Source organism: Ursus maritimus, unplaced genomic scaffold, assembly GCF_017311325.1.
Source record: "Ursus maritimus isolate PB19 unplaced genomic scaffold, ASM1731132v1 scaffold_6, whole genome shotgun sequence".
NCBI classification, from domain to species: Eukaryota; Metazoa; Chordata; class Mammalia; order Carnivora; family Ursidae; genus Ursus; species Ursus maritimus.
Window position 1 is genome coordinate 22,743,442 of NW_024426774.1, and position 17,294 is coordinate 22,760,735.

The 17,294-nt window shown below is 51.6% G+C and overlaps 1 protein-coding gene across 1 annotated transcript in view; it reads right to left on the reverse strand.

Annotated features, from left to right (window-relative positions):
* The window catches only part of ALK (ALK receptor tyrosine kinase), a 674,923-nt gene that overhangs the window by 103,807 nt on the left and 553,822 nt on the right, over positions 1-17,294 (reverse strand). The window contains exons 7-8 of the mRNA XM_008700561.2: positions 11,945-12,076; positions 9,529-9,629 (exon numbers count right to left, since the gene is read on the reverse strand). Of these exons, the coding sequence (XP_008698783.2) occupies positions 9,529-9,629; positions 11,945-12,076 (233 nt within the window). The remainder of the gene's footprint in view (positions 1-9,528; positions 9,630-11,944; positions 12,077-17,294) is intronic.

Consider the following 17,294-nt stretch of genomic DNA (forward strand, 5'->3'; position numbering starts at 1 on the left):
ATCGACTCTGTGCAATGAAAGTCTACAGCCTTTACGGATGGTCAGTGCAGAGAATGGACCCCAGGCACATGAGTGTCTGCAGGGGCCCAGGGCCACTTAGGGAGTGTTTATTCTGACAGCTGGGGAGAGCCTGTGCTTTCAACCCATTATATGGCCTTTTGAATGTGTGGTAAGGATCGCCAGTAGGCGCCACAAGCGTCCACGATCAGCAGGTGGATTCTGAATGGGATCCAGATCTCTGCCAAGTGCCCAGGAGGATTTTATTCACACCCATGAGCCTTTACAGTAATTCTCCCTATGCCTCAGTTTCATCTTGTAATAGAGAAGTATTAATTTTGAATGGCTCAAAGGTATTAAATTAATTATGTTCGACTGCAATTACAGTTGCCGTTGATTACTTTGGGCCATCAGCATAGTGTCCTGGCAGCGTCAGCCGCATCACTGTAAGTGGTGGCAGAATGCGAGGTGCCAGTGGCTTCCCAGCTCTGGATAATGAGGGGAGAATAATTGTGGCTCAGAAATCTCAGTAGGGCCATGTTTGCTGGATCCTTGAGCATCAAGGAGTGGTCTCCTTGTTAGCTCCTATCCTGGACCAGGGTCATGCTGTGTAATTAATGATTGATGAAGCAGATTCATGGGACACGTTCTTCTGGTGCTAATCCTAGGCCCTGTGCAAAATAACGCTCCCAATCTTTGCACATGTTGCTATGGACCGAGAAGAGAAACGAGAACACGCACAATGTCTGAATTCATGGTGGACTGACTTCTGCCTGCCTGTGCAAAGTAAGAGGAGATAATAATAATTGTTTCCGTCCATAAAACACTGTAGGGATTACAAAGAGTTTTCGCATTTTCATTTGATCCCTGCAGCAAGTAAAACAGGTATTTTTATCCCCAGTTAGGGAGGACTGACTTGCTTGAAGTCACGTGAATTATAAGGGGCAGAGCTGGGATTTAAACTCAGGAGACCTAAGCCCAGTGACCTTCAAGTGTTTGCAGATTTGGCTTTGGAGGGAGACAGCCGTTGGTCTGAATCCTGGCTCCGCCTCTTACTAGCAGGGCAACCCAGGGCAAGTCACTTAACTTCTCTAGGCCCCAGGGTCTCCGTCAGTGCATGGGGGTAATGAGGCCTCACAAGTGCGTGTTGGTGAGGAGATGAAACATTGTGATAAGGTACGTGACATTCTTACGTAGTCCTAGCCACACGACAAGGGATTGATATTTAAAAAAGGCTGGAGATGGGTATTAGGGAGGGCACGTACTGCATGGTGCACTGGGTGTTATACGCAAGTAATGAATAATGGAACTTTACATCGGAAACCGGGGATGTACTGCATGGTGACTAACATAATATAATAAAAAAATAATTATTAAAAAAAACTTTTAATATTAAAAAAAAATGCTCCCTCGGTTGGCTTACCAGCTATGAAGGGTCCCTTCCTCAGACCCAGACTCAGGAAGGTTTCTTTTTCCCAGGAGCACAAAGAGTTAGGATGTTTGAGGGCTCTAGTTAAGAACTCTAGCTTGCTTTTTAATGTAATGCAGCTGAGTGATCCCCACGCTACCTGGAGACCAGGACTTGTCATACTCAAAGTATGTATTTTTAACTTTTCTGCCGAGTAAACACACCAAAGAGATCCCAGATTCCTGTAGTCTATCTCCAGCATGGCTGGCCACGCGATGGGTTTGGGAAATGAGTCCTTGCTGGTTTACTGCCTGACGGGGAGACTTCTGTGACCTTCCCTCCCTCACTCCTGCCAGGCATCTGCGTGCCCATTCAACCCAGCCAAGTTCCAAGCTATGGCTCTGATCCTGTCCCTGCAGCTGCCCACCCTTTGCATCCTGCGGGGGCTCCCCCTTGACTACCTTGGAGGGAGTGGTTGAGCAGCTACTTTTGAAGTTAGGAGACTAGTATTTCAGTCCTGGTTTCTGCATGCCTTAACCTGTGACCTTGGGGGTGTCTCTTAGCCCTCTGAGGCTCTTCCTCTGTGGAATGGGGTAAGTTTCACTCATCTCACAGCGTGACTGCAGAGGTGGGCAGGCTCTGTGGTCTCTGACATTATAGAGGATTCTTTTTCTTTATGTTCAGTTAGTCACCATACAGTACATCATTGGTTTTTGATGTAGTGTTCAGTGATGCATTGGCTGCGGATAACACCCAGCGCTCATCACCACACGTGCCCTCCTCAACACAGACTATGGGTGTGACGTTATCACAGGTGGATCGTCGTTAGAGACTGACAGTGGGGTTCCGATCTCTTAGTCATCCAGTGGGTCTGTGGAAAAGCCATTTGGAAAATGCCTCCGGAGCCACTTCCAACATCTACCCACTTCTTCTCGGACGCAAAGTGGCACATGCTTAGGGCCCAGGTTAAGGCTCTAAGAGTAGTGTCTTCATCACAGGGGATGTGAATGGCTGCCAGAGCTAAGGTCCTCCTGGAGTTTCAGACTCAAGGTCAGAGTGAGGGTGACTCATAGGGTGGTGGGTGGGGGGACTAGCATCATTGAGGCAGACTTTAGGGGTGACCGAGGCAGGGCAGACATTCCTCAAAACGCACCATCTACGGGCCTAATGCTGGGGTGGGGGATGGAGTGAGGTCACACAAGGTGAGGCGGACTTTGGGCTTCAGAGAGAGGCCGTGGGGGCTGGCGCTCTTCCTTGGGGTTTCTTAAACTGGGGGACATACGCCTCCCCAGTCTTCCTGGGGGGACCCAAAACCACAGGATAAACAGGGTGTATCTTCCTGAAGTCTTAGCCATTCTATATTAGGTAATGAGTCATGTTTTTGAATCCAAACAAACAGGCAATGTTAGGGAATAGTATAGAGAGCTGGCGTTCATTCTCAAGTTATAAAAAGGGATGTTAAAAGTGAGGCATGTGATGTTCTGCTCAGGGTCGTTTCGCCAGACTCGCTCCGTGTTTTCGTGTCTTCCTGTTCTGTCAGGCCATCCCCTTACATGCTGTAGCTGTCCCTTTCCCAGGAGTCCCCCCGGGGGAAAGCACATGTGGCCACACTGCTGGCTGGCCGTGCATGATCGCAGGCTCCCTCCTTATTCGTGAGTGTGACACTATCCTCTCTAGGTGTCTGCTGCCACGGTGGGAGTGGGGGTGGAGGGAGGCCGTGGAGAAAGTGCAGAAAAGGGACTTTTGCTCGATTGGAAGAGGCTGTTCCCCATGCTCTTGGTGGTGGGAATGGAAGGGGTGAGGGGTCCGTCTGTCCCTGGGAGAGCATCAGCTTCCCTGGACCCCAGTCACTGAGCTGGGCAACATCCCCCTTCCCCTCTATTGCCAGGTCATCCAGAGCAGAGCAGATGCCAAATTCTCCAGACTCAGGGCCCTCAGACAGGGCAGCCACCAGCCTCTGATCTTGGAATCACCACAGAAGTCAGGTCATGATAGGAACAGCAGCAGCAGAGAAGCAGAAACCACATGTACCACTTATAATCACCCACTATGTGTCCAGCTCCAGGCCGGGCACTTTCTACGCCCATCTACTAGTTTTTCCCAACAATCCTGGAGCTGAGAAGAGGGAGGTGATCTGCACAAGGCCCCCCACTACAAAGTGGAAGGACCCCACCAAGGTCTAAGTGGCCCCAAGGAGTTGCTCTCCCCACCACACTCCCCTGCCTTGGTGATGCTCCTTTTGACCTGGCCCTGCGTGACCATCTGGGTTCCTTGGCACATGGGTGATGTCACGTGTGTTGGGCCATGGGGCAGGAGGGAGCCCGAGGGGCACTGTGCTTTCTGTGGGGGCCCGTCATCATGTCTCCCTGGGCAGACAGTAGACACCCCAGCTGGATATTACATAGCTAGCAAGGAGTCCCAGCCCTGTTCCCCAAAGGTTCCCAAGAGGGAAGGGGACTGGGGCAGAGAACAGAGAGTGGAACCCAGCCCCCCAACCCCGGAAAATCCATTTGGCAAGCACTGGCGCCTGGAGCTGTCCAAAGGTGAGCCGGCCTTCCCTGTGATCATCCCGCCACTGCGTGGACGTCACGGCGTTTGGTGAGATGGGGGTTGGGGTCCAATTCCCACATACCTGACCCAAGGAGCTCAGGCTTGTGGGAGGGGAGCCAGGGATGATGTCACCCTGGAAAGCCCCTAGCGTGGCTCTGGTCCCTATTTACAAAGACGATTTCTATAGCCACCCTAAGGTGTCTGTGCAGCGTTACCTGGCCACACAAGGACAGAGGCTGGTCCCAGGCAGAGCCTGGTCCCAGGTGGAGCCTGGTAAGGACCAGCTTGCCCTTTCACTGGTCAGCAGTTGGCCTGGACACAGGGCAGGATGGGTGACTAGAGAGAGGGGAAGGTCCCCGTCTCCCCAGATGGGCATGTGTTCTCTAGAAGGTGGAATGGATCCAGGAGATGACAACCTTATTCAAGGTCAAGACCAGGAGGCCTCTTGGAATAGTGTTTCCTTCCTGATTTGCTAAAACAAATGAGACCACGTGGGCTGAAGAATAAGGCACACACAAGGCACACATCACGTTCGGGTCCTCTCGGTGAGTAACAATGTCCCGTTGGCCACTCAGGAATTAGGCCCAGCGACTGGTCTCAGCCTGGGGAGAGACTAAGTGGGTAACGGGATTGCTACAAAATGGGGCGGAGTTTCCTTCCTGCCTGCAGAGACGAGGAGTCTGTGTGGGTGGGCACGGGCTCTGAGTTAGGCAAGAGCAATGCCAGTCCTCAGGGATGCCGTGCAGGTCCGCAGCAGCACCCTGCAAGTGGGGAAGGTACCATCGGCCCCCTCCCCCCACCCCAGGGGCAGGGCAGGGCAGAAAGAGCATGAGGCTCAGACTAAAAGGTCTGGGTTTGCTCTTGCTTTTGCACTTACTGGCTCTGCATCTCTGGGTCCATTTCTTTCCTGCTTTGCTGAGAAAGGCTGCTCCCACCCCCTGGGCTGCCCTGCACACGCCCGCACCCAGATCTGCTCCGTAAAGCCAGCCGAGCAGAACGCCCTTGTCGAGGGATCAGTTGGGGCTGTTAAAGGAAGAGCCTTCTCCTTCCGTTTTTTTCCTCCACCTCAAGCATCCTGTAATAACTATGGTTGCTCCTCCTTGTTTTTTGCCTTTCCATGGAGGATTCTGCCTCTGAGTTTCATAAGCTCTTAAAATATAACAGTCAGAAAAGAACTTCTCTTCCTCTTGTCTGAAAGTCCTATTTGTCTGCCCCTGGGCTAGAGAGTGGGGTCCGCTTACATAAACCCTAATGACCCCAGCCATGGCTCACCTCATTTTGCTTTTGAGTTACACTGAGATGCTGGAGAACCCCCTGCCAGCCAGGTCCCTGGCAGGATGGGCCCCATGTCCAGGAATGATCTCTGCCACCATCAAAAGTCTCACCGAGTCAACCAGAGAGCAATCTGCTGAAAAATTCCCTGGCTTACAGGCTTCAGGGCCCTGCCTGCCCTGGGGGGCCTTTCTCAGAGGGGTTTTGCACAGGGCTTAATCGATGGCAGAGGGCAAGTTCAGATGTCAAGCTGCTCTCCCATGTCCCTCTGGGCCACATTTACCGGTTTTAATGACAACAAATGGAGGGCTCCTTCCCCGCAGGCCAGTTCCCCTGCCGACCTGAGGAGGCCTGCTGGTGGCCTTCGGTCCTGATCTTAGGAGTCCTAGGCTAATCGAAGCTGATCCCTTTATCACCACAGGGCTGACATTAGGGTCAGAAAGGCCCCAAGTGTGTTCCAGGATCCCAGAGGGTATGTCCGTGTGCGTGCACGTGTGTGGGGCAGGGCAGAGGAGGCTGTGGCTCCGGCAAGATCAGAAAAACCCGCAGCTGGGAACTCACCTGCCCTTGGGTGTTGCCACCAATTAAGTGGGTCCCATCCCACTTCCTGGGCCCCTTTCCTTCCTGCAGTTCGGAGAAGGAAAGCTGCTTCCATCTTTTGTTGGAGAGGGAAAGCGAATGAGGGAAGCCCACTTTTTCTCTCCCCAGGCCTTGTTCTGTCCTGAGAACACGGTTTAAAATATTCTAGTCACAGGCAGGCTATTCAAATAAAATAGAATTTCAAACCGCACGGGGCTTGTTGAGACATTCAGGCTTCTGGGCCGCGTGAAAGGCAGGGGGAGGGGCGGAGACGGCCCCCCCTCCCGACTCTCCCGTCCTCTTTATTACCAGCAGCTGCGATGCTAGACACATCCGAGTGTGTCTCCCAGCCAAGGCGGACAGAGCAGGTCTGACAGCGAGCAAACACACGAAAGCCACCACAAGTCTCCCCTCCCCAGTGGCAACTTTAATTATTTGAACTGGAGCTCAGCAAAATAAAAATAAAAATAAAAATAAAATAAAATCTGAATATTGTAAGTGCCTCTCCAGTTTCCCGCAGAGAATAGCTTGGGGGAGGCAAAAAAATACAACGCTCTCTCTTGTTCGTGGCTGGGCTAGGCAGCGGCCTTTAAATATTCATGCCCCGTGTGCAAGTGTGCTGTGCGAGGGAGGAGCAGGCGGTGCCTGCACAGGGCTGGCCAGGGAGAGGCTCGGGGCCAGCGGTGGGGACTGCAGGCATCCGGACGCAGGAGGCTGGAGCCCGCGGGCTTCTGGAATACCCAGGAAGCTAACTGGCACAAAGGCACACCCTGGCTACGTCTCTACGATCCATCGGTGGGCATCTGACCTGCCTCCCAGTGTGTTGCTCTCCCAGCCCCTTCTGCCTCCACCGCCTGTGTCCCCCACCCTGTCATTTCTCACCACTTCTGACTCATCTCTCTAAAAGGCAAGTTTCATCACGGGTAGTGGAGGAAAACTCTCTGCACGGACTCAGAATGAATTTCGGTGACAACTGGCAGGTGCATCTCTGGCCAATTATTTTCAAGTGTCAATGTGCATCCAAATCGCTGAGGGTGGGGTTTGAAAAATGCAGATTCCCAGGCCCCGCTCTGGGGCGTCATCCTGGAGGACCAGGGTGGGACCTAGCAATCTACACTGATCGTGTTTTCTAAGTGCTGGCAACTGCAGAAACAGAGGCCTACTGGTCAGGTTGTATCTAGATTTCCAAGGAAATGCACAGAAGGCGACGCCAGTTCTCTTTTGGGAAACTGCTGATGATTGTGGGGCTTCTTGAGGGAGCACTTTGAGATATTCTGCAATTGCTTCAACTCCCAAGTGTTGAGGGACCCTAGGGCTCCCAGGACTGGTGTGCATTTAGAAGAGATGCTCAGTGCTGGGTGTCAGCCCTGGAGCTTGGCCAGCCTCTCGGTCCCTGGGGGCTTGACCCTCATCAGAGACCTTCACCCATCTCTGCCTCGTGTCCCCTTCCTGCACCTGGCCCTATAGCCAACGAAGACCCCTTTCAAGTTGGTGGGGTTTGAAGGCCCCGAGTTAACCCCACACAGTTCACACAGCAAAGAACCATCCCGTCACCGACGTTTGCCAACCTGGGAGAAGGAAATCAACTCGCTGCCTTCTGCGTTTAGGATCTGAATAAAATAGATGGCAAGGCTTACAAACCTGGAAATGCATATTTCTATTTTGGTTATTTATTTTTCTGATGAAAAACATTTCCCCCAACACGGGGAATTCAAGACACATCAGCACTAGATGAATGGTCTGCAAACCTGAATATGAATTAGCTGTGCTCTCAGAGTGGAATGGACTCACCGCCTTCCCTTCATTACCCCTGCTGAGCCAAGTTCTGGGAAAGGGCAGGAAATAGCAGAAATAGCCCAGAGCAAATTTGACTAGAGGGAAAATAAAATAGGCCAGTAAAACAAAACAGCTGTTTAAGCTATTGATCAACCAAAGGTTATCAGGGAAATGATGAAGTATTAGAAAAATATCATTTTTAACCTTGACATTTCTTACTCTAGAATTAGGCTCATGTTACAGCCAGTGAAGAATAAATTTAAAAATCAAATGGTTTTAAGGATCCCCCTGACCTCTTAAGAAGGCCAACAACCTCTCCTCATTTAGATTTCCCTCCTAAGAAGCCTTTCCTCGCGGGAGTCCGCTGGGAGGCACCTCGGAAATGTCAGTGATGACTGGGTAACCCACCACCTGCATCAGATAGCGGGATTTCTCAAATACAGTTTCACGTAATCGGTCTATTTATTTGTGCTCTGACTTCTTCCAAAAAGGACTTAAGGTGGCTCGCAGAGATACATACAATCTAGTAAGGTAACATAAACTAGAAGAGGGTGAGAAATTGGCCAACTCTTGGCTTAGAAAATCCAGCCGGCTGGATAGGGACTGCACATCATGAACCCCTATTGGCTTACTAAGAGGGGAGCCTCAGATTTAATTTGACCATTCTTCCGATTAAAAAAAAAATTCATTGATACGTTCTTGTTTGTGTTTGCCTGTGAGTTTGTATCTCACAAAAAGCCTGGAGGGCTGCGCTTAGCTGCGACCCTGAGCTGCGGAAGCCTGACTGCCTGCACCTCCCCGGGGCTTCGCGGAGTCAGCGCAGGGGGAGCGAGTCTGGTCAGTTTCACGCAGTCCACAGCTTGAAAGGAAACAAATTGCTCAGGGGGCACAGAGCTATTCCTGAAGCAAAGCCAGGAAGGGACTTCTCCTGTGAGTTTCCAGAAAGAGAGGACTGGCCAAATCTGAAGTACGTGTTGGCTTTCTGCTCGGTGCAAGAGGTTGATCGCGTGCCGCGGGGTAGCGCAAAGAAGCAGAGGCACGCAGGGCCCTCGGAGAACCTGGAATCTGGTTTTGGCTCATGTCCTCTCCCTCCCTCCCCATTCTCCTTACCTATGCTTCCTCAAGGTGCCAGGAACTGTTGGCTAAGTACTGTCATGCTCACTTTGTGCCAGGCGCTGTGATAATCCCGGAGTACATATTAACCTTTTTAATCCTTTCCTCTTTGGGGTAGGCACTCCTATTGTGTCCACTTTCCAGGTGGGAAAACTGAGGCCCTGAAAGGTTATGAACTTCCCAAACAAACTGTACAGCTAATCAGTGGTGGAACCTAGCTTGGACTCAGGCAACTGATTCCAGAGTCCATAAGCTTAATCACTGGACCACGGTTGGGTCTAAGCACATTTCTTGTTCTCTAGAGATTATGACAGCTAAGGAATATGGCAAGCCCCTCAGTCCACACGCGAAAGACGTTACAGCCACAGGAACCATCCAGGGAAGTGGCTTTGGAGGCACCGTACTGATGCCACGGATATCTTCGTGAAATTTACGTAGATCAAACTTGCGATGCTCTAGAAAATCTGAATGTATTACAAGAGCTTGATGTTTCTAAAAAGGCTCGTGTGGAAAGTCTTTTATAGATCACAGTCACCCACCCGTTATGCCTTGGAAATATTTTCTGGATTTGCGTCAATCGAGGCCCCACTGCAAAGAGTTCAGTGCAGCTGAGTATGGGGTGTTTGAGGTAAGATTCTCTGCAGACGGGACTTCACCGAGTTGGAGCATGCCCTCTGCCTAAAGGATGGCCAAAATGCCATCTTGTCCTCCCCCCAGGAGAACAAGCAGACCCACCACCCAGGCTACTTTGCTTATGTTTGCATTCAGATGGAAGGGCCCAAGGCGAGGGGTGGGAGGGGCAGTCCAAGAACTAGGGGAACACTGAGACTTGCCTCACACGGAGAGTTCTTCATCGGGGCGGGGAACGTAGCGCTGGTCACAGTAGCACTTTCAGAAGTAGGGACGTCAGTGGTGCTGAGCAATAGGGCGTGGCCTGGGGCAGAGAGGAAAAGAGTCAGAAATGCACCACTTCATGGACTGAAGTGCCTCGGGGTGCAGGGTTAGTGCGGTCTGCATCATTCTTCTCTAGGCTTGGAACAGCTCTGAGGACATGGCTTGCTGCTGCCTCCAATGGATAAGGCAGTCTGCCTGTCACTGTCAACAAAACTTGGCTCATGCAAAGGTCTTTGCTCCCAACGTTCTGCAATATCCCAGCATCCTACATCCGGGCTACTGCATCCCTGATCTCCCCAGGTCACCAGCTTTAGCCCATAGCCCAAGAGCAGCCTGAAACACGCTGGACTCCCCCACCCCCACCCCTCCCCATTTCCTTTGCCCTCTAGTGGTCTCCACGACCTTCACTCTCTTCCACCAGGGCATCCTGTGCCCCATGACCTGACCAGGAAGTCTTATTTCTTATGTTTTCTCATCGATCTGTCTGCAAACCTGGGAGAACACGAGCCCCCAACCCCACATGGTGGGGAAGAAGCATCTGGAAATCTCCAGGAACTACAGAGCATTTCGGGTGGTCTGTGCTATGGAGATGGGTCCAGGGTGGGCCCGCAACCTTTTAGGTATGGCCCAGAACCCCACACAGGACGTTACTCATTCATTTCTGCTCTTTTCTCTTAGCAAAGTCTGTTTTGGGGTTACTACCAAGTAACAAATTCAAGTGGGTCCAGAGCAGAGTGACCAAGACAGGCCAGAAAGCCTAGAAAGCACGTGGCCCATCCTTGTGGAAGAATCTGTGACTAGGGAGAGAACGGCCTTCACACGGTGGGTGGGTCACAACCAGTGTCTTCAGATATCTGAGGGGCTGCTCTGGTGAGAGAGGGAATAGCTGAGTTCTGAGGGGCTCCGGGAGATAGAAAGTATGATCCGTGAGTAGAATTTACAGAGAGGTGGAGCTTATCTCCGGGAAAAGAGAACTGGTCTTTGGTTGCGGCAATCCATGGAAGGGACTACTTTAGCAGGCAGTGAGGGCCCTGTCACTAGAGGTATGTCACCCACTTGCTGTGGCTGCCATGGAAGGCTACCGAACTGAGAGCAGAGACATGAAGGTCACATCTTGCTTTGAGCCCCATTTCTGTCCTGTTCTCCTCCACCAGGTGCTGAGGATGGTGTGATCTGGTGAGGAGGCTGGGAGGAGAAGCAGGAGTTCGGGGGCCGCCTCCCGCTGAGGGGCCCTGCAGAAGTCTCCCGTGGCTGCAGAACCTCAGCCTGCCTCCTCATGGGCCAAAGCCAGCTCGCTCAGGTGCAGTTAGCTCTGAGGGCCAAGGACAGGACGGCACGGGCTCTGGGATCCCCAGTGGTGGAGCTGGACATTGTCTTCTCTCACACTTTGATCGTCATCACTATTATTACTATTAATTCTTAAAGGGACCCATAGGATGCATGGTCTTTGCTTGGAAAGAGAGGGATCTGGTACAAGGGACTCTAGCTCCACAAAGAGCAGACAAATGCAAGGGAGAGAAGGGGAGAGAAAGCCCAGCTCTAGCCTGAAGAGAGGTGGGCCACAGGGCCTGCCCAGGCCTAGCCACTGGGTAGAGCCCAAGGCTGGGGCCGTGGCTGGGTGGTCCGGCCTCTCCAGCAGCCCCGGTTTGGGAGCTGTGCTGGCCTCACAGGCCCTGCCTCATCCCTCCCTCATTCCATGCCCCAGCCATATCTCCAGTGGCGCCAGCTCACCGGGCCTGGGTCCAGCCACATCTCTCGAATGTGTGGAGGCCCTTGTTCCTCTGGCAGCCGCAGAGCCACACAGCCACAGGGAGGATGGGCTCTGGCACTGGGAAGGCAGGAGTTTCCAGCTTGAGCTGGGCAAGGATGGGGGATATGGCTGAGGAGGCTGGGCTCCAGGGAATGGACCAGATGTGGGGCTAGGTTCCCAGGTCATGACCTTGGGCCCAATGACACCAGGCCTCCCTGTGTATCAGCCTCCCTGTAGAGGGCTAGGGTCTTCCTTACTTGTCAGTGAGTTACATGCCAGACACAAAGTGGGTCCTCAACAAACACTCAGTGAATGAATGAATGAATGACTACTATTGTTGCCACTCTTCTTATCTTTTAGCTGATCCTTCATCTGGGTTCTCATTTTAGGGAATCAAAGGTGACATCTACCTTGGCCTGATTTAATCATTTGGAAGCCTGGGAAATCTGAAGAGGGAATTGTGAGCGAGCACCCCAGGGCAAACTCTGGGCAGTCCCCTGGCTTTGCCCTGCAGGTGTGGCGAGGTCCAGCTGTTCTGGGGTAGGGCCCTAAGTCTCTTGTCTGGCCAGACGGGCACCAGAGGGAAGGGAAGAGAGCAGCAGTACCTCGGTGGTCCTGGCCCCGGGCATCCTTCAGGGTCCTGATCTGCCACCGGGGGTTGTGGGGTGCGAGTGTGCCCTGGGTCCAGCCACAGAAGCCATCCTCGAAGTTGCAGTAAAAACCAGCAGGGAGCTTACCTGCAGGGAGAGCACAGGGGCACGGTCATTTCTGGGACCGCTAAAGGCAAAATATGCCAATGTCAAGTAACATTAGCCAGGCATGACCCGAGTATCCTCATCAACTACAGCTCCCCAGCCGGACCCTTGATGTCTCACAATATTGGTGATAATGAAAATCAATAACATGAAAAAGTGATCTTCGGAAAATAAAATAGTAATAGTAATAATAATAATAATAATAATAATAATAATAATAATAATATGGTAGCAGGGGAATAACCCAGTTTTATATGTGACGGAGGAGAGCTCAGGAAGGTTAAGCAATCTGACCAAGGTCACACAGCCAGTAGGTAACACAGCTGGGCTTGAACCTGCATCTTCTGCTTCTAAGTCTGTGCTCCTTATTCTGATCCACCATGAACGTGACCCCAAGAGAAGGCCTTGGAATACATTTCTGATGGTTGACACAGTGACAAGAACATGATGGTGGCAGTGGTCGTGTGGGTAGGACTAGGTTGGGTCCCTCGGTCACCCCCGTCTGCCGACACATATTGCTCAAACTTTCTACTTGCACCCCTTTACCTCCCACCTCCCTTCCAGTGAAGGGAAGCCACGTGAGTAGCTCTGGCCCACGAAATGTGAGTGGAAGGGATGTGTGTTGCTTCTGGATTGAGGCTGCGGAGAGGCCCCGTGCAATTCTTCAGTCTCTCTCTCTCTCCCTCCCTGCTGAAGCGGCCAAGGGGAGCTCTTGGTCCCGACACCGCTGCTGTCTGACGGGGGGCCCCCCGCTTCGGTGTGCAGGTACTGTAAATGTTATGTTAAGCCCCTGAAATTTGGGGATGGTTTATTACTGCTCTAACCTCCCTTGTCCTGGCCAAGCAATGCCAGCCACGGGGCCCCTTATATCATCTGTTGGCTCAGCATAAAGGGCCCCGTTACCCTTTTCTCTACATCAGGCTGACCTCGGGTCCCACTGAAAAGGCTACAGTCAGCTTTATGACCATATATTTCCCAAGTGCCCACAGAAGGAGGAGGAAAGGAGAAGAGGGTCAGAGAGAGCTCACTTTTTGTGGCTTGCCCAAAGAATGGCTGCATGGACGGCACCCAGCCCTGAGGAGCTAGTGGCCCATTCTAGGCTATTCCGACAGCACCCACAGCCCCAGGCCAGGCTGCGGAGAAGCAGCAGGACTATGTCTCCGAGCAGGAGGAAAGGCGCTTTAGTCGGACCCACCACTCTCTCTGTCCTTCCTCTGTCTCAGCCTTCCCGGCAATGGCAGGCTGACAAAGAGGGCCCTAACGCTTCCTGGCTGTGACAGCACCTTAGTGAATTATTACTCATTTCCCCCTGATTCTCTGTGCATTTCACACAGAGGCAGAATTATAAATTAAGACCGGCTGTCACCGACTTCGAGCATCTCTTCCCATTTATACCCCCCTGAAGAAATCATCTTCCCCCCAAGCCCCGCATGTTCCTCTGATTAAAAATCCAAAAGCTAAGGAGATCTTTGTTTTATTTTTTATGCCCCCTCAAGGGACCCCACATCCACTTCTGCAAAAACGAACTGGTAGCTGGAAGTGACCTTCCACGAAGTGTCCTTTACAAGCGTGCTTTAAACCAGGCACCACGATGGAAGATTCCAGCAGGCAATGGCTCCTGGTAGAGGGAGGAGTCAGGGCTGGGTTGAAGCCTTCACAGCTTATCACTCCCTCCTTCCGCCTCCAGGAGGCAGGGGCAGAGAAGTTAGCCTCAGCAGTCCTGGGATCTGGACACCTAGCGGTAGCCCTAACCTGAGGCTTTCTGCTGTGCGACTCTAGGCACGTCACTTCTTTGCCTCAGAGACGCGGCTCCATCGTCTGTAAAATGGGGCAATATTAGTGTCTATTTCACAGGGCTGTTTTGAGGGTCAAATAAGGCAGAGAGTGTGGCGTTCTGTAAGCAGAGCTGAGGGAAATACAGAGTGGCGGTGGCATTATTAACCATCGATCACCCCCAGTGCAGGGAACTCAGCAGAGGATGAGCTAAAACAGCCAACACTGCACTGGGGGCGGAGACAGACCCCCCCCCCCCCAGGGGCTGCCTTTCTGGAAATGCCTGTGGCAGCTCTGCCTATGCCTTCCACCGGGACAGGAAGGAGGAAAGCCATTGGCGTTCTCCACCTTCTGGAAGCCCATCCTTGTCCTGGCTTTGCCTAAGATCCAGAGTGAGCTGGGAAGGGGAGCCCCTTTCTCTTTGGCTGCTTGAATAAAGGGAGGGGAGGTAGGCAAACGAGTTGGGTCAACGGACAATTTATGTGACCCCAAAAGCTTGTAGGATGGGAGGGGGTGCAGGAGGAGAGGACCGGGGCTCTTGCCAGCACAGCGGCTGTGTGCTCAACGAGAAGTCACTCCTAAGGAGCTGGTGGGGTGGGGAGTCCGAACAAAGACCCTTGACAGATTAGGCCTGGCTTGGGACACGGCTGCCAGGGCCAATGGCTGAGCACAACGTTGGTGCACAGAGCTGGGTCCAGTGGTTTCAGCTCCTCTGATCATGCCTTTCTCCTCTCATTCACCCCAAGCACCTACTCAGCGCTCGGCACGCTGTAGGACCAAAATACTTATTTGCTGAATGAAATGGGAGTGGGTTCAGTCATCTAACCCCTTGCTACCCCAAATGTGGCTCAGGGACCAGCCACACCCACCTCGCCATCACCAGTGAAAACTGTTAGAAGGTCAGACTCTCAGGCCACCACCCCCATCACCACCTGCTGAGTGAGAAACTGCATTTCTAACATTTTCCAGGTGGTTCCTATGCGCCTTCGTGGCCGGGAAAGACCGCCCCTAACTGATCCTCTTACTTCATTGGCTGGATGGCCAAATCAGGCTGCTTGGAGGTCAATCAATCCTGTAACATTTGGCAATTATGACACCTGATTCCACTGTAAGAGAGACAAATTGGGAGAGTCACAGAGATGTGGCCTCAGCAGGAGCTGTAGGAAGCTGCCAAGTGTAAACTCCAGGCCAAATGACACTACTTCTTTGCCTTCCTGTGTGACAGCTCTGTTAACATTTTTGATAAATATGTGTTATACATTTCCTTGAAAATATGGAGTCATGGGAAAAAATGCTAGAAGAAATACATCATCATATTATGGTTATCTCTAAATGTCTGAGAGGGAGGATTACGGGCGACAGTTATTTTCTCCTGTGTACTTTTCTAGATTTTCCAAATATTTTACAGCCAATATGTTTTATTTTACCATAAAGAAATAAACTTTAAAAAAACTGTTTTTTTGTGCCTGGCAGGAAGAGTGTCCCCGCAGAATAGATGAGATTAGTGAGTACATGGAGGGGAAGCAAGCTGCCTGCAATACCCAGTGAGTCAATGACCCTTCAGGAGAGGAAGTGGAGACACCTGACCTTTTCTGGGGAGTCACGTGCCACTGAGGCCATGGCTTGACACACAGGGAACCCTGAAGACGCCCTTTGATGGGCTCCAGCATTCTGGGATATCTCACTCGGATCAGTAGTGTTTAAGTGGAAAGAGGGAAGGAGGATGGCGTGTGGTGTGTGGTTTGGAGGACATGGAATGGGCACATTCATGATTGGATGCAGGAGGGCAAGGGCAATGCCACCTCCATTTCAGCTCCCCTACTTGTGCTGGCTTGAAATGGTGCTCAGGGTGGTGTCTGAACATCTGAATGAAGCTGTGGGTGGACTTCCTTCTGGAGCAAGTATGGGGGGTTAAGGTTGGGAGTTGATGGGATACAACCTACTTTCTCCTCCAAGTTCCAACCATGGCAGGGCTTAGTGGACTACCCTGGCCAGAGATTAGTGACCCTCGTTCATGGGGACTCCTTAGAACTGGATGTTCCCACAAGGCTTGGGTGACCACCTGCTCAGAGAAGACATTCTAACAGGTTCCAGATTAGCCAGGAAGGACCAGGTGATGTCAAGACCATTATCCTAAATGCATCATAAACATCAACACAGCAGCGGGCATCCTGTTCCAAGTCATATTAGAGGTGAGGAAATAGGCGCAGAGGGTGGAGACAAATGATCTGAGCCCCCTGCGTCCCAGAGACGTGTTGTGGCAGAGCCCCGGGCCTTCCTTGACTTTTCCCTTCCTCCCCTTCTTCCTAGATACATAGCTAGAGTTGTGCTTGGCACAACCAACCACTGGACACTCATGTAACAAACGAGTCTGGCTCATAGTGGTTCCGAATGGGTCTGAACTGCTTCTCAGCCACTGGCTAACAGTTTCTGGACTTTAGGTTCCTCATCTCTAAGATGGGTACAATAGCATCACAGAGGGTTATTCTGAGGACAAAATAAGTTCATACATGACAAGTACTGGACAGTTCCTGGCACACAGTAAATGCTCAGTAAATGTTAGCTATCATCATCATCATCATCATCATCATCATTACTTTCTTTATGGGGATGCTTTCTAGAATCGACATCAGTCAATGTGATCGGGAAAACTGCAATGATGCCAGACAGAATGGGGCATGCCAAAAAGGAAAAGGATATTTGCTAAGAGTACTGCCAAGATCAGAATAGAAAAAGATTGAAATAACCCTCCTTCTGAATTGAACTTCTCCTCCTAGCAACTGATTTCTGTAGCAAAGAACTCAGTGGGGGCATTCTCCAGGGTGGAGCTGTCATTCTGAGAGCTGGTCAGAGCAGCTTTTCAAGTGTGGCTCGAAAGGCCTCTGGGCCCCAGGAACCTGGCCTCCATACAGGAGACAGGCTGTCCTCAAGCTTGGAGTTTGCCCTGGAAATCCATTAATGGCCGCCCCAGAATGGTAAGAAAATGCCCCAAGCCCACGGTAATGGGCTGAATCCCACAGATTCAGTGCTCTAATCATGGCTCTGTTCCTGACATGCTGTGTGACCCTGAACAAATCAATTACCTTCTCTGTGCTTTCATTTTCCAAATTGTAAATCAGGGCATGGTCTGTCTGACCTGTGTCCCAGTTGGGAAGTGGGTACCGAAAAAACTTTAAAAAGGCAACAACAAAATCACAGAGCTCAGATGCACTGCTGGATATACTGCAGGGACCAATAACTAGAGAGACACACACAGACCCCTGCCTGGCGCAACACGGGTGGGCTGGCTTCATTTTGGTCCATGTGTGTAGTGAGAGCTTTGTGAGAAAGGCCAGGAACAGTGTGGGATAAACGAAGGGCTTACCTGCAAGTCTTCACTGAGTTTTATCTAAACTACCACAATTCCATCATGATTGGAAAACTTCAC